Source organism: Cutaneotrichosporon cavernicola (assembly GCF_030864355.1).
Source record: "Cutaneotrichosporon cavernicola HIS019 DNA, chromosome: 2".
NCBI classification, from domain to species: domain Eukaryota; kingdom Fungi; phylum Basidiomycota; class Tremellomycetes; order Trichosporonales; family Trichosporonaceae; genus Cutaneotrichosporon; species Cutaneotrichosporon cavernicola.
This window is the reverse complement of record NC_083394.1, coordinates 2,191,617-2,213,778: the sequence shown is the minus strand read 5'-3', so window position 1 is coordinate 2,213,778 and position 22,162 is coordinate 2,191,617. Positions and strand designations below refer to the sequence as shown.

General features: G+C 60.7%; 10 protein-coding genes across 10 annotated transcripts; 6 read left to right on the top strand and 4 right to left on the bottom strand.

The window, feature by feature from the left end:
• Positions 1-490: 490 nt before the first annotated feature.
• CcaverHIS019_0208670 (uncharacterized protein) lies at positions 491-1,769 on the top strand (the record flags this gene model as incomplete). Its single annotated transcript, XM_060597927.1, has 4 exons — positions 491-530; positions 574-599; positions 633-755; positions 789-1,769. The coding sequence occupies 4 exons, from the start codon at positions 491-493 to the stop codon at positions 1,767-1,769; spliced, it is 1,170 nt and encodes a 389-aa protein (XP_060454771.1).
• A 1,132-nt stretch (positions 1,770-2,901) lies between these two features.
• On the top strand, positions 2,902-6,642 carry CcaverHIS019_0208660 (uncharacterized protein; the record flags this gene model as incomplete). The annotated part of the gene is made up of 5 exons (XM_060597926.1): positions 2,902-3,091; positions 3,153-3,343; positions 3,452-3,689; positions 3,731-3,855; positions 3,889-6,642. 5 exons carry the CDS (start codon positions 2,902-2,904, stop codon positions 6,640-6,642), a joined length of 3,498 nt encoding a protein of 1,165 aa, XP_060454770.1.
• A 351-nt stretch (positions 6,643-6,993) lies between these two features.
• On the bottom strand, positions 6,994-7,776 carry CcaverHIS019_0208650 (uncharacterized protein; the record flags this gene model as incomplete). The annotated part of the gene is made up of 1 exon (XM_060597925.1): positions 6,994-7,776. The coding sequence occupies one exon, from the start codon at positions 7,774-7,776 to the stop codon at positions 6,994-6,996; it is 783 nt and encodes a 260-aa protein (XP_060454769.1).
• Positions 7,777-7,987: 211 nt separating this feature from the next.
• Positions 7,988-9,718, top strand: TOM40 (uncharacterized protein; the record flags this gene model as incomplete). The annotated part of the gene is made up of 3 exons (XM_060597924.1): positions 7,988-8,189; positions 8,401-8,651; positions 9,017-9,718. The coding sequence occupies 3 exons, from the start codon at positions 7,988-7,990 to the stop codon at positions 9,716-9,718; spliced, it is 1,155 nt and encodes a 384-aa protein (XP_060454768.1).
• A 245-nt stretch (positions 9,719-9,963) lies between these two features.
• On the bottom strand, positions 9,964-11,678 carry CcaverHIS019_0208630 (uncharacterized protein; the record flags this gene model as incomplete). Its single annotated transcript, XM_060597922.1, has 5 exons — positions 9,964-10,005; positions 10,356-11,175; positions 11,217-11,331; positions 11,365-11,638; positions 11,670-11,678. The coding sequence occupies 5 exons, from the start codon at positions 11,676-11,678 to the stop codon at positions 9,964-9,966; spliced, it is 1,260 nt and encodes a 419-aa protein (XP_060454767.1).
• A 482-nt stretch (positions 11,679-12,160) lies between these two features.
• On the top strand, positions 12,161-13,072 carry CcaverHIS019_0208620 (uncharacterized protein; the record flags this gene model as incomplete). The annotated part of the gene is made up of 1 exon (XM_060597921.1): positions 12,161-13,072. One exon carries the CDS (start codon positions 12,161-12,163, stop codon positions 13,070-13,072), a length of 912 nt encoding a protein of 303 aa, XP_060454766.1.
• Positions 13,073-13,396: 324 nt separating this feature from the next.
• On the bottom strand, positions 13,397-14,133 carry RPL43 (uncharacterized protein; the record flags this gene model as incomplete). Its single annotated transcript, XM_060597920.1, has 3 exons — positions 13,397-13,601; positions 13,637-13,707; positions 14,131-14,133. 3 exons carry the CDS (start codon positions 14,131-14,133, stop codon positions 13,397-13,399), a joined length of 279 nt encoding a protein of 92 aa, XP_060454765.1.
• Positions 14,134-14,552: 419 nt separating this feature from the next.
• Positions 14,553-15,788, top strand: CcaverHIS019_0208600 (uncharacterized protein; the record flags this gene model as incomplete). The annotated part of the gene is made up of 3 exons (XM_060597919.1): positions 14,553-15,090; positions 15,134-15,611; positions 15,644-15,788. The coding sequence occupies 3 exons, from the start codon at positions 14,553-14,555 to the stop codon at positions 15,786-15,788; spliced, it is 1,161 nt and encodes a 386-aa protein (XP_060454764.1).
• Positions 15,789-16,142: 354 nt separating this feature from the next.
• Positions 16,143-18,104, top strand: CcaverHIS019_0208590 (uncharacterized protein; the record flags this gene model as incomplete). The annotated part of the gene is made up of 4 exons (XM_060597918.1): positions 16,143-16,156; positions 16,195-16,315; positions 16,351-16,748; positions 16,796-18,104. The coding sequence occupies 4 exons, from the start codon at positions 16,143-16,145 to the stop codon at positions 18,102-18,104; spliced, it is 1,842 nt and encodes a 613-aa protein (XP_060454763.1).
• A 585-nt stretch (positions 18,105-18,689) lies between these two features.
• On the bottom strand, positions 18,690-21,397 carry pso2 (uncharacterized protein; the record flags this gene model as incomplete). The annotated part of the gene is made up of 11 exons (XM_060597917.1): positions 18,690-18,695; positions 18,731-18,812; positions 18,852-18,981; positions 19,018-19,264; positions 19,333-19,445; positions 19,481-20,082; positions 20,119-20,245; positions 20,286-20,364; positions 20,405-20,602; positions 20,636-21,061; positions 21,098-21,397. 11 exons carry the CDS (start codon positions 21,395-21,397, stop codon positions 18,690-18,692), a joined length of 2,310 nt encoding a protein of 769 aa, XP_060454762.1.
• Positions 21,398-22,162: the final 765 nt, after the last annotated feature.

Below are 22,162 nucleotides of genomic sequence, written 5' to 3'. Positions count from 1 at the left end.
AGAGGTGTACAGGCTTCGATCCCTTTTCGGAGCATTGTATTGTATTGTATTAAATAGAATTGGAGTACAGTAATATGTTCTGAAACGTAAGGGTCTGATTAGAATCGGTCAGTCTCGGCCAGTCTGGGCCCCCCTCCACCTCCCCGCCCACTGCCAGCAACAACCCCCTTGATTTGACCCCTTTGACCCCTTGCACTAGACCGGTTGAGCCATGGAGCTACGACATCGATTGCCTCAAACGCTTCAAGATACAAAGCAAAGTATCATCACTGGCGACTCTACTTGAATTGGTACTCCACAACTACTATAACATCTCCATATCCATTATATCCACACATCCCCTTCTTGTCCTCTCTTGTCCTCTCTTGTCCTCGCATCTACTCCCGTTGGCATAAAGCATTCCCACTCCAGTTCCCACACAACCTGCGGCCGCCACTCGCACATTTCACCTCGATCTCGCATACACCCATGCCATCCCACGCGCCCCGTCATGAGTAACGACCTCGACGACCTCGTAGACTACTCACACGGTACGCCCGCCCCACCTCTTCATGCCTATCGCTCACACCTTAGAGGACGAAGTTCCAGATCACGAGATGGTGCGTCCAGGCCCAACACCCCTGACCGGACAGGAGAGCGTGAGCGGCCAGGCAGAACACGAGACCGAGCCCGACCTCGACGAGCCGCCTACGGACAATGAGCTGCGCCTCGCCGCCCGTGTCCTCGAGCTCGAGAGTGAGCGTGACCGTCTAGCCGTGAGTTTCCTCATTCTTTCCTACTGACAACAGGTCCAGCTGCACGACCTCGAGTCCCAGTATCCTGCGCATTCAACCACCATCCCCGTCCCCGACTCGGCCGAGCCGATCTACGTCCCCCCCGCGCTCATTCCCGTCCTCTCCCTTCTGCGCGACCACATCCAGGAGCTGGCGCGCGACAGCGCCGCACTCCGGTACACGTTCCTCGGACCCAACCGCCTCTCTCCAGGAAGTAGCATCGCCACGACACCACTCAGCGTCGACTCGCCCCAGACAGCCGACCCAACCACGCTACCCCTCGCCCTTCCCGTCCCTTCTACGGGGCTGGGTCCTCCGCGCTCCGTCTCCGTGGCGCCAACCGAGCCCGCCAGCGTCGACCTCGCGGCAGTCGTGGAGCGCGTCCGGACACTGATTCTTGAGAACGACGAGCTCGGCGACATGGTAGCAGAAGCGGGCCGCGTCGACGGCGAAGAGTGGTTGCGCACACTCGACGAGTCCAAGGCCATGATTGCGTCCCTGGATGCCGACCTCACCAACAACCTGGTGGTGGTGGGCAGCTTGCGCGCGGAGCTCGACTCATACAAGGAGCGCTTTGGACCGCTTGATGGACCAGGCCGGTCTACGCCGGCCGAGCGTGGCGAGAGGGCGCCGCGCGGTGGACGGAACGCGCGCCGCAACGGGCGGCAGGACGACCTGTACCGGCCTGCGAGTGGGGATGGGCAGCGCGAGCGTGAACGCGACAGGAGCGAGCGGGGCGAACGAGGCGAGCGGAACTATGACAGGGGAGAACGCGAGCGACCACGTGGTGGCGGAGGTGGTGGTGGCGGAGGAGGTCAAGGACGCCGGTGGGAGGGTAAGGACAAGGACAAGGACAAGGACAAGGACGGCAAGGACGGCAAACCCTACGGCATGTCCATACTTGGGCGCGCGAACGCTGAGGGGTATCGTCGCGGGAGCGATGGAAGCGGCGAGGCGCGGCGGGACGATGACGGATCCAGCAAGCGCAGGCGCTAGGCATATGCATAGATTGTATCGGTGTGGTCGGCTGCAGCTCGACCTCTTTCGTGAGCCTGTTGTGGTTGTAACACATTGAAACAGCTGCATGCTGACGCATATTGGTTGGCCATTTCAGAGCACTCGATGTTGGAAGGATCCGACGCAAGTGCACCTGAATCCGCAGCAGCCGTGCATGAACCGTCAGTACGTACGTCCGTCGGTACCTGTAGTCCGAGGAACAGGTCTTAGGGACAATATCGGGAAGGCACTTTGAATGTGGGGATGCATGGGGGATCCCGGGTCGCAAATTGTTGCAACAAGCGTCGTCTGCCCATGCTGCCCTTACGTTCCTTGCTGATGGGACGGTCCCAGCATGTGCTTGTCTTCAAACAGGCCGCAATCAGCGTGGGGTAGAGGGGTAGAGAGTCCGTGCCCACTACGCCTCAACGCCACCAGCCAGGTTCCCATGCTTGGACCGAGTGCTGCATGCTACCAGGCTACCACCGTGTCAACAAGTCACCACGATCGCCACCCAACTGTGACCGCAATCTGAGGATGAAGATGAAGGCGTAGAGCGGAATAGCGGACATTACTGGGTACTATTGAGCAACCAGTTGGTAACTTGTCCAGGGCACCAGGGTACGTATACAGAAAAATACGGCCCCAAGTGACCGAGAGACAAGTTTGTGTACTGTATACTCTAGTCCATCCTAAGGTATTAAGGGTAATTGTACGTAAGCGATTGTTTACTATTTACCAAGTCGATGTCCTTATCCATCTCACCCTTCCACTGTGTCTTCCATCCTTCATCCCATCTCCAATCTCTCTCAAACACTTGTCAACCACAGCTCTTTACAATCATAATTTCAACATCACACTCCCTATCCCCCACACCCCTTCCCTTCGCCTTGTCAAACCTGTCATCACGTCGCCCGACATGCCACCGGGCGGCGACACTGCCCCCGCAGGGCCGTCGACCTCGTCCTCCTCTTCCCGAGGAACATTACACTCCTCCATCACCTCCCGTTCACCTTCCCCCACCCACCTCACGACGCGCGATGACCGCTTCGATGAGCACTCACCCTTCCGCACAACCCCAGCCACCTCCACACCACGTCGTCAACTCATTGCTTCCGATACCCTCGCGCCCATGGCGCCCTCCCCATACCCCTACTCCCCCACAGCCAGCATTGCACTCGAGCGCGCGAGCGAAACGCTCTCGGGCTTGGGGCGACAGCTTACCGAGCTGAATGGCAGCGACGAGTTGAGATGTTGTTGTTGCCGCGGCCACGAGTGTGCTGCCCGTTCACGCGCCGATACCAAGCTCAAGCTCTGCGGCGGTGAGTACCGGTCTGAAGAATGAAAGAGGGGAAGAAGAGAAGGACCAAGGGCTGATGGCAGAAATCGGCACCGCGCTCCTTCAGCGCTGCGAGGCGCTCGCACTGAAACACTCGCGCGCCGAGCACCAGGTCGAGATGAAGCGCAAGGCGCTGGCCGACTCGTTGCGGCACGTCGCCAACTTAGAACGCGCCAACACGACACATCTCGCCAAGTATGCCGAGCTGTCGCACACCTTTGAGGCGCTGGAAAAAGTGGGTGTCTGAGCGTGTTCACATACTCCAGGGGAGCGGGCGTGTGATGAACGAGATTAGTAGCGTGACTCGACGGAGTCACACCGCGCTGTTATTTGCTGATGGCAGAAATACACCCAGGCGCAGCACTCACAGACCCTCACACAACAGTCTTTAACGCACGTCAGAAACGAGCTCACGAGGGCACGAGCGACCGCAAGCGTGCACACCGCGGCCGGCGCCGGCGCCGAGGAGCGCATGGCGGAGATGGAGCGGCGCTTCGAGGATACGCGGGATCTGCTTCAGGCCGAGTCCAGGCGGCTGCGTGACCAGATAAAGTGGCGCAAGATGGCCGAGGAGCGGATCGGTGAGTGCCCGGGTAGTCGCAGGTACTGACCGCGTCTGCAGCCGATCTCGAGACCAAGCTCACCACGTCTGGGCGCGAAGTCGAGGAGATCAAGACCGCACGCGCAAACGACGCACAAGAACTGCTGACCAACGCTAAGGAGCGCCTGGAAGCGTTGCACTCAGAGGTATGCTGGGGGGTGGTATTCAATTGACGCCAGCTCTCAGAAACATTCCACGCCGAGGCACCGTCAGAGCAGCCAGAGTACCAGCGCACCCTCGAGGACCTCGTGGCAACCAATGCGCTGCTCAAGCATGACACGTCGGAGCTAGCCGTCAACCTCGCGGAGAAGATGGAGGAGAACCGCCAGCTGCGCGAGGAGCTCGAGGAGGTGCGGGCCCGCGCTTCTCCACAGGCGCAGCCCTTAAGCACTGAGCTGCGGCCCCTGCTCATGTCTGGGGCCAAGTCGCACATCCGTACGGGGTCTAATCCCGTAGTTGGCAACGAGGGTACGCGGCCAATGCACGCCAGGGTCGCGAGCGCCACCATGCCGCGCACACACCGGAGGCAAGCGAGCCTCGCGCCGAGCTTTGCGTCGACGTCGACAACGGAACCACCCAGCGTGACGTCGTCCCCACCCCACGGCGGCACGGGCTCAAGTGGCACGCCGATGACGCGCACCAGCTCAAACCCCATTTCGCCCGAGCAGCGCCGCTCGTCGCGCAGCTCCTTCTCTGGCGGTCTGCCCTACACCCTGAACGGGGTGGTGAAGAGCAAGCGGCCGGCTTCGGCGAGAGCAGTGACGCACCCGAGCCGGCGAAGCGTGCAGATCCATGCGCTCGGTGACCTGGCAGAGGCGGGCACTGGCGACACCGACGCTGTGGAAACGATATTAGACACCAGTGCGGACCTCAGCACCGAGGTGTCCACAGAGGTCAGCAGCGCGACAGACGCGGACGACACGGACAGCCAGTCGGAGGCGAGCAGGCGGAAGCGTGCGAGCGTGCTCCTCCCTACGACGATGACGTCGCCGAAGACGCACTACGACTCGTCACCCATGATGGACTCTGGCGCGTTCGAGTCCGCTGCCCACTACCCATTCCCCGATGTGAGGGCCGAGCGCCGCGGGCGGCGAACGCTCACGCTCCTCTCACGATCGACCGGTGTGCAGACGGACCAGCTGCCGGACCAGCCGACACCGATTCCGGAACCACAAGCAGCTGACCCCTCGCCGGCGTTCACGCCGGAGATCGGCTCGGCGCAGCACTCCCGTAGGGAGTCGCGGGTCGTCTCGGGCGGCGCGTCCACGCCTGCGCACACGCTCGGCGAGCTCGTCGACTTCCTCAGCAAGGTGTTGGTCAAGCTGCACGGCGTGCACGTGCGCACCCTGAACGGACGGTTGAAGAAGCAAAACCTTCCCGGCGACGTGGGGCACGTCAGCCGAACCACGATCGCGGCGCTTAGAACCGAGATTAACGACATGCGCCACCGCTTCCGTCACGTGCTTGACTCGACCTCCACGACGCGGCGCGACATGACTCTCCTCCTCAAGCTCCTCAAAGATGTGTTCGATGACCTACTCGAGCTCCAGGGAGTCGTCAACGACGTAACTGTCAACCCGAAGCTCGCGAAGCAGCTACGCGCCAAAGCGTTCGCCGACGACGCGGGCCCACCACCCACACTGGGCGCGGGTTTGGGTTGGATCGCGGCACCACTGACCAACTGGCTGACCCCGGCAACGCAGGCGGGTGCGTTGCAGCCGAGCCCCACGCGCGGGCGCGCGCCCAAACCCGCACCCAAACTGCAGGCGAGCACGAGCGCGACAACGACCACCGTGAGCGTCGAGTTTGGCGGCGCCGGCAGCATGGTCCGCAGAGCGGCACCGGCCACACCGAAGAAGACATGCGTGACTGCCATGGTGGGGGCCGCGGACGTGTTTGGCGGACCCGAGGCCGGCCAGCGGAGCGTGTCCGCGGCTGTGAAGGGCTCGGATCTGGCGCCGGTCAGTCCTCGGCGGCACGCGTCACTGGCCGCACCAGCACGAAGGTCCGACCTGATGGGCATCTTTGCCGGTGCGGGGCGCGACGTCTCCCCTTCCCGCGCGACCGGGCGGATGAGGCATGCATCGTCGCAGTACTTTGGCCCGAAGGCTGTCGCGCCACGCGGGAACCGCCTCTCGACGGTTCTTGATGCGGTGTTAGATCCCGATGACACGCCACAAGAGCCTGCATACGCCCGCCTCCGTCCACGTGGGCTGAGCGACTCGTCCATCCGCTCAGCTGTCATTCTTCCCCCGGATCCGCACGAGGCCGAGCCCGTGCCCATCCCGTCCTTCGTCCCCCCACGGTATAGTGTCGGAACTGTGGCCGCCCTCGCAGAAAGTCTGGGCAGCCAGTTTGGGAGCCTGGGTAGTTTCGGACGGCGGATATACGGCAGCGACGACAAGCCTGAGACTCTCAAGCGGGAACCTCAGCTCCATGTTCCCAACACGGACAAGGAGCCGACCGATACTCAGCTCCATGTTCCCAACACGGACAAGGAGCCGACCGATACGGACGCCGAAGCCGACGCCGAGGCCGAGGGTGAGATCGAGACTCCCCGTCCGAGGAGAGTACGTCGCAAGAAGCGCAGCACGGAACAACTGGCGCGGCGGTCGTCTGAGCGATTGGCCAAGTCTGCGGAGCGCCTGGCGCAATCTTCTGCGGAACGGCTCGCTCCTCCAACTGTGGAAGGGGAAAACCTGGCACCACCAGGCGGCTCGCGTACACCCACAGCCTCCTCGCCGCTCCGGGCACCACGCACTCCGTCGCGGACGGCGCTGGCCCCGAGCCTCGCGATTCCCGCCACGGTGGCGGGTGGTACGTCTCCAGTCGAGAGCGCGGGTGGCCTGCTCGAGAGACTGGCAGAGGACGGGCATGGGCTGCGGAGCTTGAGTTTGAGAGGGAGTACTCGGACTGCGAAGCGGTGGCTCTAGTGGCTTGAGGGGGAGGATGAAGAAGAGCTGGAAGGATGAGGTAGGAGGCAGTAGATCAGTTGCATGGTTTGGGCGCTGAGGTTCATGTAATGCTAGTATACCATTGCATGATGTATTGCTACAGGCGACGGGATGATGCCATGGGGATGCAGTTGTGAAGTGAAATGCAAGAGAATGGGCCAGGGGGCTATGCAAAGTAGTAATGTCGAGGGCGCCAAGGTGGCGAGGCTTCGTGTCGTCGCAGGCAGTATGAGGCTCTGGAGATTCTTGGCTCCTGGCGGTGGCAGATGGTTGCTGATGGGAGTAACAAGCTTGCGTTGGGCAGCGATGCGGGTGGTGTCGCAAAGACGACTAGAGCGCGGCCTTGCGCGCCTTGGCAGCCTTGCGCTTCTCCCGCCTCAACGCAGCCTTGCTCTGGGGCTGCGGCTGGGATGTGTCGCTCGTCTCGGATGTGAGGATGGAGCCGGCCACCGAGGCAGCGGAGGCAGTGTTGGTCTTTGGCGAGCTCGGTGACGTCTTGTCTGCTGGCGATCCAGGCCCCGACATCGACGACGGCGCGCTCTTGCCCACAACGCGCATAGTCGCGCTACCCGTACTGAGACTGGCAGCGAGCGCCGCAGCCTCGTTCACAGTATCGTCCACCTCCACCATCTTCTCCTTGACGACGGCCTTCTTGGCCTCAGCCGGCGCATTGTACCCCGGAATCGGGTTCTTGAGATTAAGCAGAGGGTGCACGGCGGTTTTGGACTTGAAGGCGTCGGCTGTCTTGCGTTTCTTGCTCGCCACTGCGCGGGACCGGCTCTCGTCGTCGTCATCGTCTCTCCCACTCAAACTTGAAGGGATCGGGGTTGGTGTTCCCTCCTCCGCTTTGCGCTTCAACGCCTTTTTAAGAATATCTCCCCCCGCCCGAGAAACCTGAGCCGCTCGCCTCGCCTCGGGGTCTTGGGCGTCGGGGTGGCCTAGTCCTAACCGGTCGGCACCTCTGAGGGAACCGAACGCGCGCGCCGAGGCCCATTCGGCCTCTTTCTCCTTCTCTGTCCGCGTAACTCCAAATGAGGTGGGAAGCCATGCGTCCACGTCGGCGTGGAATACGTTTGCCGCCAACGTAAGCGCTTCGGGAGTCGGGAGGGCCATGCTGTCGTCCTTGCACTCTGCTTGCTCTTGCTTTAGTGATGCAAATGTTGACAACTTGCAACTTCTGGTGGAGGTGGAGGTGCCACACCCGAATCTCCGCCCCTATCCGTTCCCCCCTCCAGCTGCTCCAGGGACGAGTCTTCGCCGCCGCGCTTAACCGCCGAGTTTTCCACCCCTCTGGCCTCTCAATACATCATCCACCCCGGCAGCCATGTCCACCCCGATCCCGAACGCATCTGCGTCTGACAAGCACGTCCACGCCGAGCCGCCGTCGTGGCTCGGCTCGATGGGGGGTCTTTTCGAGCCGGTTGCCGCGCCGCTCGCTAGCACTTTTGAGCGCTTCCATAATTGGAAGGAGTACATGGGTCTCAGCCAGCCCGGGACAGTTGAGAACCTCACGCGGGATGTGACGAGTGAGTCGGCCAGGGGCGCCAGTGGAGCGCGCGCGCGCGCGGCGAGGTGCAGGCGGCGGACTATATCTGCTCCGATTGAAGGAGGGGGATGAGGAGGAGCGATGCACTCGCGATGACGAAGCCCTCCTCCCTCCTTTCCGCTCCCTCCTAAGGCTCCGCCGCTCGGCGCTCGCCTTCGGCCCGGGGCTTCACTGGCTCAGACTAACCCCAGACACCCACATGTCCAACTACTTCTTCGAGGGCGCGCGCGCCGACCTGTCCAAGGTCGTCTCCCCCAACCCCGCCTTCCAGATCACGCACAGCTTTACCCTCGGCGCGCAGAAGTCGTCGTACATGCTCGGCGCCCTGTTTGCCGACCAGAACACGTTCCTCCACGGCCAGTGGGACCCGTCCACCGGTGGCGTCAACATGCGCGCCAACCAGACTTGGAGCACGACCGACGTGACCAAAATCCAGGGCCAGGTGAGTGCCAACGCCGAGCGGCGCGAGGCGTGGGAGGACAGAAAGAGGGGTAGAGGAGAGTGCGAGGTTGAGAAATGGAAGAGATGGAGACAGCTGAGGAGTGGAGAGGGCACCAAGAAGACGCCGGAACCGGTGAAAAAGCCGGTCCGGGGTGATTCACCTAGCGATCCGGTCTCCCCTCCGAGAACTGAACGGCGAGCGAGGCTGCTTTGTCGGGGCTCCTGCTCGGGTTTCTATACCGCCGACAGAGTGGATACAGCGCCCAGACTGGCGTCAGGCTCATAATCACGACTCTAACGCCTGTCCCCCCTCCCATCTAGGCTCCCTCAGCCTTGGCTGCGCTCGCCGCACCGCGCTGATCCCAGCTCTCCTCCACCCCCGGCCAGACCATGTTCCAGATGGAGCACGACCACCTCGGCCCCCACTACTCGCTCAACCTCAAGACGATCAACCCCTCGCCCCTCGACGGCACTGGCCTCCACTTTGTCTCGCTCCTCCACTCGTTTACCCCCCGCCTCTCGCTCGGCTTTGAGACCATCATCCAGAAGACGGGCCCGAACGAGCTCATCCCCGCCACATCGTACCTCCTCAAGTACTCGTCCGTGGCCCAGCCAAAGCCCACCACTCAGGACGTGCTTCCCCCCTCGGCCCCCGCCGCGCCTGGCGCCCCCTTCGTCCCCACCTGGGCCGCGACTGCCCAGCTCCAGCCCTCGGGCAACATCCAGACGACGTACTACCAGAAGCTGAGCGACAAGGTTGACGTCGCCCTCGACCTCCAGACCATGATCCAGCCTCAGTCGTTCATGGGCCCCGCCAAGCGTGAGGCCCTCGCCACCCTCGGCGCAAAGTACGAGTTCCGCATGGCGACGTTCCGCGGCCAGATCGACAGCAACGGCAAGGTCGGCATGCTCCTCGAGCAGCGCTTCACCCCCGCGTTTGCGTTCCTCGTCGGCGGCGAGATCGACCACGCCAAGAACTCGAGCCGCTTCGGCGTCGGAGTCATGATCGAGTCGAGCACCATGTCTCCCGAGGAGATGCAGGCTGCCGGCATGCTCCCCCCGCAGTAAGCGCTTGAGCTTCGTGATGGTGCAGTTTTGGGCCGGCAATGAGCCGGACGGGCTCAGTTGACGGCGCAATACTGAGAGAAGTAGGAAAGCGAAGATGGCGATGGCGGTGGATGAGTGCGCATACGGCGCGGCGCCGCGGCGCAACGGAGAATACCCGAGGTGGAGGACTCACCCGGACGCGTTAGAGGATGGACGCACGCACGCATGCCGCACAGACGGACATGCTTGTACTAGGCATTGATGCACTATTCTGCACTAGCGTGGAGGCAGCGAGCGAGGGGGACGGGCTTGTGATGTGAGCGCAGTGGGCAGTCTGGGTTCCACGGATGATGGCAACAGAACGAATGATGTTGGATGGGTCCATCACGCCTTTGACAGGCGTTGGGTGACATGCAGGAGGATACAATGTAAAATGCCGGTTGACAGTGATCACACGCCATCGACAGGTCTATTCTCTTCGCCTCTTTTCCTTCTCTCTACTCCTGTTCTTATCCTTCCCTCCGTCCACTCTCTTGGCCCTGTCCGTCTTATCGCTCTCTCTCCAGCTGCTTTTCGTCGGGTCTCTCTCTCCATTATTGGACCCTCCTTCCCTTCGGCCACCGCTCGCGTTGGCACTGGTGAGAGCAGCCCCACGCACCTCAGCCAGCCGCATGAGCCGCCGCAACCCCTCCACCTGCTCGGGCGTCACGCCGCCCCGACTGGCCGTCTCGACAATCTTGTTGACCACGACTTTGAGCTCGTCGGGCGTGCTGACTCCGAGCGCTTTCATTGCGTCGGCATACAGCTGGTCCTCCGGGACAGGCACATCTTCAATCGGCAGGAAGAGGTCCTCCTCCTCGTCTGGTGGCGTCGGTGTTGGCGCGGGCCGCTTCTTGCCCGTGCCCTTCCCCCTCCACTTGCCTTTCTCGTCTTCGTCGTCGTACTCGTCGTCGTCGTCCGAGTCACTCTCGCTCTCGCCCTTCGGCGACGTGGGAGGCACGAAGTCGCCGTCGTTTGCGTCCTCTGCCAGATCGTCCAGCGTGAAGAGCGCCGACAGCGAGATGGCGTCGTCGTCCGGCCGCCACGTGTATGCGGGAAAGTTGAGAGCGTCGAGCGCCGCTTGTATGTCCGGGTCTATTGAGAGGGGCCCCGCGGCTGGCGTGGTGTGCAGCGGCGTGCTGAGGTCACCGATCGCGCTTGTGGGATTGAGCGAGGTGACATGGGCCATAGGGTGGGGAGCGAGGTTGGGGAGAGCGGCGTTGGCTAACGCCTCCAGACCAGCATACACAGGAGGATATGCCTGTGGGATCACGAACGCAGGTGACGACTGGTCGATGGACACAGCCGGGGAGGCGTGGTTGCGGTCCGGGTTCCGTGACGCCTGTTCGTTCCTGTAGTCGCGCCAGGACCGTGACGGCCCCGGAACAGAGGGCAACGGGATGCGGTGGGCCTGTAGCGTAGCCTGGAGCTCACGTACCCTGGCGTCAGCTTGGCACTGTATGGAAAAAAGGCGACTCACTGTGCCTCGAGCTCGTGGCATCTATCCTCCAGCATGCGGCACTCGCGCGTCTTCCCCTCGAGCAGCTCCAAGTTCTCGTCGGCCTCCTCCCTTCGTCGTTTGCGCGATTGATGTGCTGGCGTCAGCTCCCGCAAATGGCCAAGCTCACCAGCATCCTTGTTGCGTTGGCGGAGACGCCGTGCCCGCTCTTCGGGGTCGAGCCTGGGCCGGCCGCGCTTACGCGGCGCGGTCGAATCTGGAGGCTTGGGAGTCTCACACTCTTGTGGAGTCGCTGCCTCGTCGGTCTCGTCGGCCTTCTGCGGTGTCGGTGGCGGGCGCGAAATGCGCCCGCTGCGCGTCTGCACGGGCGAGCCGGGCGGCCCCATCATCTGGTTCATGAGGGCGTGGAAGTCCTCCCCGCCATAAAGTTGAGGCGGGGGCGTCTGATGTCAGCCGGCCCCGGGAAGGTCTTACTGTAGCCATGATGTAGAGTAATGATGGAGTGATGGAGTGTGCAATGTCCAGCTAGGGGTTCTGGCCTCGTTGTCCGTTCAAAAGCGCGCCACATTGCACACAAACATCCTTCACGTGGGTAAGCGGAGGTAAATGCCTCCACCGAGGCAACCCATACTATTAACCGGCAATCTCGGCTCTATGGACCGGCACGCGTTCTCCTACCGATCTGATTCTTGCCGTTCTTGTCCTGCGTCTTTGATCTCTGGTGCTCATTGAATGTCTAGCTTCTTGAATGTGTTCCCAAGTCCGTTTTGTGAGGCGCAGGCGTCTTGAACTACGATCAAGCGCGGAACGGTTACGGGTAAATGATAGGCGACACGATAACCCGGCCCAGCTTGCGTATGCCGTCCCGAGCCCGATACATACATAACCGGCCGACACTCCTCCCATATCCAGCTCGATTCATGTTCCGTGCAACACCCGTCGCTCGTCTCATACACCTTCGCACAATGTCTAACCCCGCCATTCCCGCCAGTCTGCGTGACTACGTGATCAAAGGCCACAAAGCGCCTGGTCCGAACGACCCTAGCGCCCCAAAGGGCGGCGACATCACTCCTGGAGCATGGCACGCCTTCAAAGGCAAGTGGGAGCCCGTCGCCCCCTCCAAAGGGTCTACTAGTGGCCCGCTCAAGCTCGTCACCTGGAACGTGGACGGGTGGGGTGCGTCCGCCGAGAAGCGGCTCGACGCCATTCTTGCGTGTATCTTTGCACGCTCTCCGGATCTAATCCTACTGCAGGAACTGAGCCCCACCAATACCGAGCACCTCCTCGCCCATCCCACCATTCGGGCAGAGTGGTATTGCACGCGCTCGCGTGCGCCGAGCGAGATCATCACTCAGGCCACGCTGGCACGCCGTTCCCGGTTCCAAAACGCTCTGGGAGAGGTCCACACCCTCTCCCTCCCGTCCCGCTATGGGCGGGACATTATCGTCACCGACGTCTGCGTTGACGCAGGTGTGGTGCGGTGCATGAATGTCCACCTCGACAGTCTCGCTCACGACCCCTCCTTCCGGCCCGCACAGGTCCGCATGGCCGCTGAGAGTATCGCTGCGGCGGGTGGGCGGGGGTTCGCTGCTGGCGACTGGAACTCGGTACTCCCTATCGATGCTGGGCTTTGTCGTGAGAATGACCTCATTGACTCATGGGAGGTTACGCGTAAAGGCGAGGACGGCTTTACCTGGAACTGGGACGGGAGGAGCAAGGAGCCGTTCCCGCCGAACCGCCTCGACAAGATCGCGATTGCTGGGATGGCTTGCAAAGATATCCGTGTCCTCGAGCCGGGATCGCTCGAGAGCGGGGTGGACTGGAGCGACCACTGCGGGCTGTATGCCGAGCTTGTGGTTACGGGGGCGAAGTTGTAGTATGGCAGACCTTGCAAAAAAATGAAACAATGTTGTTGGGATGAGCTGCGAGATCTGGGCTGGGAATACGCATGCGACAAGCGATGTCGGTGCTGGGATGGTCGGACAGTCACATCAGCAAACATGTCTCCGTCTCCGCCTCGCTGACTGTATTGTACAACCAGTCGCGAGTTGAGGGCCTCACTTCCCCCTCGATGCGCGTTGATCCTTGTCAGTACCACCACCCAGTCCTCCTTTCATCCATTCCTTCACTCGGCTCACACCTCCCATCTCCCTCCCAGTAGGGAAATGCTATACATCCGACCAACATACACCTCTAAACCCTTAGGCGTCGACGACCTCACGGAGACGACGGATGGTCGAGCGGACAGTCGAGGCCGAGGGGGTCGAGAGGACGTAAGCGCCGCCGGCGTACTGCTTGGAGCAGCCCTTGCACTTCCAGATGCCGACAGCCGAGCGCTTGACGGCGTTCTTGCCGCACGAGGGGCACGCGTAGCGCGAGTGCTGCGTGATCTCCATCTTCTTGACGCTAGGGTTAGACCAATGCGTTGGTGGAGGACTCACGTCTTACGGAGCGAAGCACCGTAACGAGTACCGTACTTGCCGGTGACGCCGACCTTCTTAGTGCGCTTGGTCTGGGGTTAGTGTGGGTCCTCTCTAATCCTCTCGCGGCGGCTCGACAGGCATCCAGTCGGGCAATCGGAACGCTGGCAGAGCGGCTGAGAAGGAGCCTGATGAGGGGACGTTGAGAGGTCAGGAGGCGACAGTGCAAGAATCTGCGTCTGGCATGGATGCCAGTTGCGCGTCCGCAAATCCAAACGCGCCAACGGATCGAGAAGGAGCTTAACGGCACAGAGAGCACGCGCACTCGTCCCGCTACACCACCGTCCTCGATCCGCCCCTCTTTCCATTCCATTCTTCCTCCCCCACCCACGACCAGACGGTGGGGTTTCTCCTTCGCTCTGTCGATTCGAACGATCTCGCGCACCGCGCGCGGAGCCGTTTCCGATGCCGTCGTCGATGCCGATGCCGCGAGAGTGGTGTAGGAGTAGGCTCACCATTTTTGGTGTCGGGTGTTGATGGATGAGGAGGACCTGCCTTGATTCATGCAGCCAAGTCAGCCCCGCACCAGGGCTGCCAACACCTTTGGTACGGAGATGTCCATCCAACTCCGGGTGGATGAATTTTAGGGCCGAAATATTAAAACCGACTTTAGTTTCGCGATTAATCAAGCAGGTGTTGTTCATACCCCCCATATAAGCTGTTAATGCTGCTGATAACAATATTTGGGCCCACGTGTGATGGGAGATGGGAGATTTCCAGTCGAGTACATCGAGTGGAAATGTCCAACCGGGTATGAGGTGCTTTGGGTACCATGACGTGAGGGTTCAACCAACTAAGATCATACCCCGATCATGTGGTGTAATACGGAATTATCCACTCACCTCTTCCATTCAATCCAACATTTTTAGTCGCCATCATGTCAAGCCCCTCCCACTCAAAGGCAGCTCCCCTCACCATGCCCACTCGCCAAAACCTGGACCGACTGTCCGAGTCGTCCATCGGCGAGTGGGAGCGCGGCCGTTCGTCTCACAACGCCCGCAGCCCCACCCAGCCCTCCACCCTGGAAGCCCACATGAAGAGCATGACCCTCAACAAGACCCCAGCCGCCCCGTCCTCGGGCGCGACGCCCAAGCCTCCCGCGCCCTCCTCGATCGCTAGTGCGGGCAGCGCTAGCAGCGCCTCGGCGGCGGCGGCACGCACCAATCTCTTCCCGCGCCAGCCGCGCGAAGGTTACGGATTCCGGCCGGCTTCGGGCGCCTCCACCCCTATCCCGCTCACCTCGCCTCCGGTGGGCCGCGAGAATGGCGAGTCTGAGGAGAAAGTGGACGAGCTCGATACGCAGTTCAACGACGACGTGCGCCGCGCACTCCAGCAGCCCGCATCGCTGGCTGTCGGCGCGAATGCACTCGTTCCTGACGGCGGGATCGCCGACGCTGAGGGTCTGGGATGGCCTGGTACGCTACTTTTGTGGGGTTTCGGTGGGCTGACGAAATTCAGCTAAGCGCACGCATCTCCGCCTCCACTCGTCGCCGGAGGAGAAGGCGGCCAACCTTGAAGTCCTGGCCGGCGCTCTGCGCACGGTCCTCGAGTGTATCGGTGAGGACCCAGACCGCGAGGGCCTACAGCGTACCCCTGAGCGCTACGCCAAGGCCCTTATGTGGATGACCAAGGGTTACGAGGAGAGGCTGGTCGACGTGATCAACGACGCAGTCTTCGCCGAGGACCACGAGGAGATGGTCATTGTGCGCGACATTGACGTCTTCTCGCTTTGTGAGCACCACCTCGTCCCATTCACCGGCAAGATCAGCATCGGCTACATCCCCAGCAAGCTGGTGCTTGGTCTTAGCAAACTTGCCCGCATCGCCGAGACCTTCTCCCGCCGCCTTCAGGTCCAGGAGCGTCTCACCCGCCAGGTCGCCCTCGCGATCATGGAGGCCATCCGTCCCCGTGGCGTCGCCGTTGTCATGGAGGCTACGTGAGTCACCCGAGACGCACTGCTGACTTCAGGCACATGTGCATGTCGATGCGCGGTGTTCAGAAGCCCGGCGCGACGACCGTCACGTCGACGATGCTCGGGTGCTTCCGTACGCAGCAGAAGACGCGCGAGGAGTTCCTCACCCTCATCCGCACTCCTAGCATGACTAGGCATTAAGGCTGGGGGGGGCGTCAGTGGCGCGGGGCGACAGTCACGCGCCCATCTGCACCCTGTCGCATTCAACAATACGCAACTCTTAGTCTTCTTCTTGCGGGTAGTGGTGGCAATGCCGCTTTGGTGTACACTCATCTGTACGATGTATCTTGCTGTATGACTTGCTGTTGCGTGTGCATAGAGCGGCGCCAGCTGGTGGCGAGCATTCCTAAGCTCAGATCCATAAAGAAGTCAGATGAGACGGCGGTTTCCGTGCCTAGGACGTCATAACCTACCATACCTTGTTCGAGTTAGATTGATGACAATACCCCTATCAATCCATCGAACCATTTCTTTCATCCTTTCAAAACATCAGCCATGCGCTTAGAGTTGTAAGCTAACATAATCAACCCATTCGAGCTGACGCCAGACTCTCTGCAGCACTGCTCGGCTGCGCGACTGCGCTCCTCGGATCAGTCATGGGACGGCGCGATGGCGTCGCCCTCATTCTGGCAGTGTTCCTCGGCGCCTTCCTGGCGGTCTTGGAAACGGTGAGCTCTTGAACACTTCGTCTAGCTGACATGAGTGCATATCCATATCAGCCGGCCTTGACAGAGTGACCATTCTCCGCGCAGTGTTCGGTGGTTGCGCGCGCGCGCTCGCTACCGCACTTATCCACATCGCCGTTGGCCGCACCTTCCTCCTTCCCTTCTCTCCCAACCTCGAGCCGGAACCGCCTACCGGAACGCGATTACTCCCTTCCTCAAACGTCGTAACCCTCGAGCGTCAGCCCTTGGCTGCCGGTGTATTCCTCGCCTTCCTCTCAGGAGGGGTACACCTCATTCTCGGCGTGCCCCAACATGCCGCGCTAGGCGCGGTGCTCGTGACTACAGCACCTTTCCTCGCCGCCCTCGTGCTAGTCGGGGCGAGTGTGGCCAAACCAGACGTGATTGTACTGGCCATGGCAACACCCATGCTCCTCGTGTGAGTCAGCTCGAGTCTTTTTTCCAGTGAGCTGAATCTAACCACAGTGCCTCCTCCCTCACCCGCGACGCGCAGCTCATCGACTGGACTCTGGCCGGGGTCAACAAGCAGTTACCTGGTCTCCCAGCTGACGCCGTCGCGCGCGACATCCTCTGTGCGCTCGCTACCACGCTCCTCCTCCACCTGGTCGCACATATACACGCCCTCCTCGTCCTTAGTCCCACACTCCCACCAGCACCGCCCGCGAGCCTGTCCGGCCACCTGAGATTACTAGTACGCGTTGTCGCGAACCCGCCAGAGCTGGACAAGCGTGTCCTCCTTCTACTGCAAGACGCTCCACCACTCCCACGCGCATTCCGCCTAGCCGCCCTTGCTGCACCGCGCGAGCTGCGCATCGCACTAACGGCCGTAAACTGGTGGTACACCTCCACCGCGTCCCTGGCACGAGCAGTTCCCGAGATCGACGACGTGGAGAAGATCTTGTCATCGCGCCGGCGCGCACTGGGCGCCCTCCGCCTACATCTCTTATCCTGCTATCAAAGCAAGTCGCAGCTGGAACTTGCCCTCATACTCTGCACCGTGCCGCTCGAGGCAGCTCAGCAAGAGCCTTACTACCTCTTCGCGGCGCTTATTCCCCGCATTGCGCCCCTCTGGCCGTTCCTCGAGATCCTGACTGCGCTAAAGATCGACGCGAATTTCCTCCCGGTCCCGGCACTCACCGAGTCCCACGACCTTTCGGCGCACCTCCCATTCGATACCCCTCCCAAGCTCGAGGCATACGCATCCGCCCTCGGTGGCGGGCTTGCCGCCGCCTGCTGCTACCTCGCGTGGAGCATCCTTGACTCGTCGCCCGCACCACTTCAGCCCACTCGCGCATATAACTGGTCGCAGAGCGTTCACCCGGACGCCACGCCCTCGGGGACTACGCCTGGCCTTTCACCAACAGCCCCCGTCCGCACCCTTCTAGCCGCGCACACCATCCTCTCTGCCCGTATCATGGGGCGAGGGATGCTCCTCGTCTCCCTCGCGGCGTCCGCAAGCGACGACTGCGCCCGGGGCCGCGTCTACCTACCGTTATGCGTATTCAAGACGCATACCGAGCTTGCGGACCTGCTACATGGCGGCGGTGCGCCTCTACACGTCTTCGTACCCGTCCTGAGAATGGCGGAACGCGCACGCGAAGACTCGGAGAGCAGCATAAGCGGCCTTCCCAAGAGTGCCCGAAGTGCTATCCGCGCCGCCATCGCAGCCGCGTACACCCCTGCCTGCTGTCTCTGGGAGGGAGCTGGCGAGACGGGCAAGATTTGCACGTGTAACCGCAGCCGTGCAGTCGTGCAGGCCATCTGGGGTTCATGATCACACATGTATCGGAGTCGCATCCACGTTCGTACTTTGCATCTAGAGATTCAGCACAAGCCACATCATTCTTCTTCATAACATCCCAACAGCATGTCATATCGTCATTGCAGCTGCCCCTGAGACGATAGCATGAAGGTTCGAGCAGACTCGTGCAACACTACAACTTCATTTCTCCTGTTAGCGTACCTCACTCAGGCCGCCCTTGGAGCAGTCGGTCGCCATGGAATAATGCTATAACCTGTTCGATCTTTCAGTCCTGTAAAACAAGCTCAGTGATCCTCCTACTGTGTTCAGCAAGTCGTTAACAATCTACACATGGAGAGACGGGAAAGCGTAGCGCGGGATGCTTGAGGCCAAAACTCGTCCTGTATTCTGACTGGAACGCGGCAAGCGCGACCGCATCAACAGGGAAGCTCGCGATGAGGCTGGATTTCCCAGGCGGAGCATACGCTTGGCCCATCTTGTGACGACGAATGGTCCGTTCGCCTGCTGACTCTAAACGAACGACCTCCTGTGGGCGTCCGATGTCATCTGTCGCTCATTAGAACAACATAAGCTGTCGAGCTGTACATTGATACAATGTCACCACTGCGGTCAGCTATTCCACACAGGCGTAAGCTCACATAGTTTTCGTCACGAAACGCAACTACGGCTGCCTGTCCTCGTTCCTTCCGCCGCGCCTTCTCCGCTGCCCACTTCTCAAACCTGCCGTTAGCTTCATGTAACACTTATTAGCTAACGCACCACTTCCGCATCGCCTGCCGGCTGCGCTCCGAGTGGACGTTGACGGTCGCGATGATCTTGGCATCCCCTGGGGTGCTTAATGAGAAGCAAGTGAGCTCGAAGAAGCTCGAGTGTTCGGAGTAGGGTACGCCTGCTCTCAGCGCGTGCATAGACTTCCTGTACCCACCAAATATCATGAACTGCCGCGAGGAGCCACGCATTGGTTGCAGTGACACGTCGCTGAACCCCCGCGCCTGGTCGCGCTTGATCACGAAGTCGACGTCTGGCACGGTGTTCGCGCCCGCAGGTGCGCGGAACGTCCATCCTGTTGGCCTGAAGGCGAGGACGCGCTCAAAGTGTGGTTGCAGCATCTCGAGATACGACTGAGCCCGTTCCCGTTGGACGTTCCAGAGTGGCACGATGTGGACCTGGCACTTGAGTCAGCTTCTCACTGCAGCTGCGTCAACCCCATCAGCTGTCCGCATTGTTGAGTCAGACACACCTCTCGAGGATCGTCGCCCATCATCGCGTGTAGCTCGGGGTCGTCCTGAGCTCCGATGATACTTCGTTTACGCTCATCCGCATAGATCTTGGAGTCGAGTGCACGCGCGATTGCTGCAGTTAGCGGGTGACTCAACGACCACACCCACCCTTGACGATACGCTCCTTGCCGATCGAGTACGTCCCGACGAGGACGAGCACGCGGCCCTTGGGCTTAGACTCCTGCCCCTCCTTGCTGGGATGCTTCTTCAGCCATCCCTCCATCATGGAGACGGAGCGCTCGAGGATACCGTAAGCCATGGCTGCCGGGTGAGGTTTAACATCCGGCTTGATGTCAGGCGTAACGTCAGGCTCCGAGTCGAGTTTGAGATCTTCCTGGTCAATATCTGGGTCGATGTCCCCCATATCGTCGTAATCGGGAGGGTATTCCTCCTCGGGACACAGCTCGTCGATATCCGGCTGGATGTGTTCGTCCTCGATTTCCGGTTTCATATTCTCCTCGTGCGGCAGCATCTCCAGCTCGCCTGAAATCTCAGCCTCCAAGCCCGGGTCGCCGGCGGCCTCAGCCTCCTCGATTTTGGGCTTGATGTCGACGCCCTCGAACGCGATCTTCTTCGCAAGTTCGGCGCAAGCCTTAATGACGAGGGGCTGGGGAGGAAAGCAGTACTGTGGGTTGAGGTAGGTCGTGTCGAGGTAAATCGCGTCCAGCGGCGCTCGTGCAACGGCGGGATGAAGAACGTGCTTCGGGCATCTGCGGTCAGCTTACCGGAGTTTATGTTAAGCTCACGCTCGAAAGTCGCCACAATGGAGGTATCGGAATATGCGCTTGGTTCCCACAAATGGAGAGCGAAACGACGAGTCGCCAGCGTGCGCGGTTTGACGGCCCTCGAAGAGAAAGATGGACGAGCCGGGGCCTGGCGTCAGCTCATAGAGAACACAGCGGAGTTGTCGTACAGTGATTAGCCTCGATGAGAGTCACCGTCACCCCGCCTGTGTTGGGAATGGTGAAACGCTCGTTGTCCGGAATGCCGTGCTGCTATCAGCTGCGATTAAAAGCTTTCAGCTGGACTCACGACCCACTGTGGCTCCACGCCAAGCATGAGCACAACAAGATTCGCTGTCGTCTCGGAGCAGTAGATCGGTCCGTGCCGCCAGTACTTGGAGAGGTTGGTATAGTGGTCGGAGTGGTTGTGCGTGAGGAAGTAGGCGTTCACACCAGGGATGGCACCGTAGCAGAACGCGTCGACCGCGATGGGCATGCCGGTGAGGATCTGGAATCAGCTCGTCCCAATCGCAGAGCTGACCTTGTAGAACGGTGCGGGTCGTCGACGTCCAGGCACATTCTTGGGCTGGTCGACCTCGTCCCACGTCTCCTTGTCCTTGTTGCCAGACATGAGGACGGAGAAGGCGTTCGCTTTGCCTGGAGGTGGGAGTTCCGTACGTGGGAGTTCCGTACGGAGTGAGTGAGTGACGCTCGTGATAGGTCTGGGCGTCTTATGGTGTTCCTTGCCCTTCGCTTTGGGAGAAAGGTTTCTCGGCGACGAGACCTTCCTCGGCGATGGTTCGGGCGAAAGAAGGACCACTTCTGGCGAGGAGGCCGGGGAAGGTTGGGCAAGTGGATCCTTGGCAGGTTTAGATGGGTCTAATTTGGGTCGGCCTGTGTTCGGGGGACCAGGTTTGGGCGGGTCGCCGTCGGCATCAATACATGCATTGACATGCGCCTCGGCGGACTGTGGTTAGCAAGTTTCGGACCTTTGACAGCTCACAGCTCTGTCGCGCGGCAACCGCATTCCGCACATAATGCACTCGGATATGAGTACCTCCTCCGCCTCATCCTCCTCCGGGCTGCTGCACAGTCGCTCGACCCCACTGGGCAAGGAGCGCGGCTGCTTGCGTGCCGGCTCGTCCTCATCGCTGATGACCACCGGGTCTGCCGCCGACCCCGCGTCCGCCTTCCTCTTCCCCTTCCGGGCCTCAGAGCTACCGGTACCTCCAGCGCGTCCGAAGAAATCCAAGAGGCTGCTGTTCTTTGACGTTGATAATGGAGGTTTCTTGCGCGGCACCATGGTGAATGGACATTGTCAAAGGTAATGTTGCGACGCGGATCGTGAGGTGGAGGCACAACACTCCAAGTCCAGTCAACCATTGCGTCATCGGATGTTCCGCAGACGAAAACGCGTCGGAACTAGCCGAGAACTGACTTTGGCATCTTACAGATGATAACTACAGGAGATTTTGGTTGCAAGGACTGGAATAGCTCTCTCTTGCTCTCTTGAATGTGTGAGAAGAGAATTGACACAATTTAATGTCTCGAACGTCTGGACGACAGGGAAAAGCAAGAATGGCTCGTGGGCCGGATCGTCTGTTGTGACACACACAGCATTGACGCCAAAGTGATATCAAAGTGGTGCCAGTACAGAATATGGTCTACCAGAATCATTCCCGTCATACCCCTCCCGCACGTCAACTACATCTACAAAGGATCCAGCGACGGGATGGCAAACTGGGGTGCGAAGGGACAGGCTAAGAAGACAGAGAAGAATGAGCGGCGCGGATGTAAGGCCCTCGCGAGGGGCAAGACTAAGGATGCGAACAAGCTTCTTGGCCAGTCGATCTGGGTAAGTCGACGTTAGGTTCGTCGTCGTGTGATTAAAACGGGGTCGGGGGAGACGGGCGAGGTTGAAATACCTGGGCGTGGGCGATAAAGGGCGGTAAATGGAGCCCATGTGTATTTATGAGGTAGATGGCGGTGGCGCCCTTTGCATTCCGTACAGTACATGTCATGGATCCTCCCACTCATTAAGAACAGCCGCTCTTGGCCTTCCCTTCCC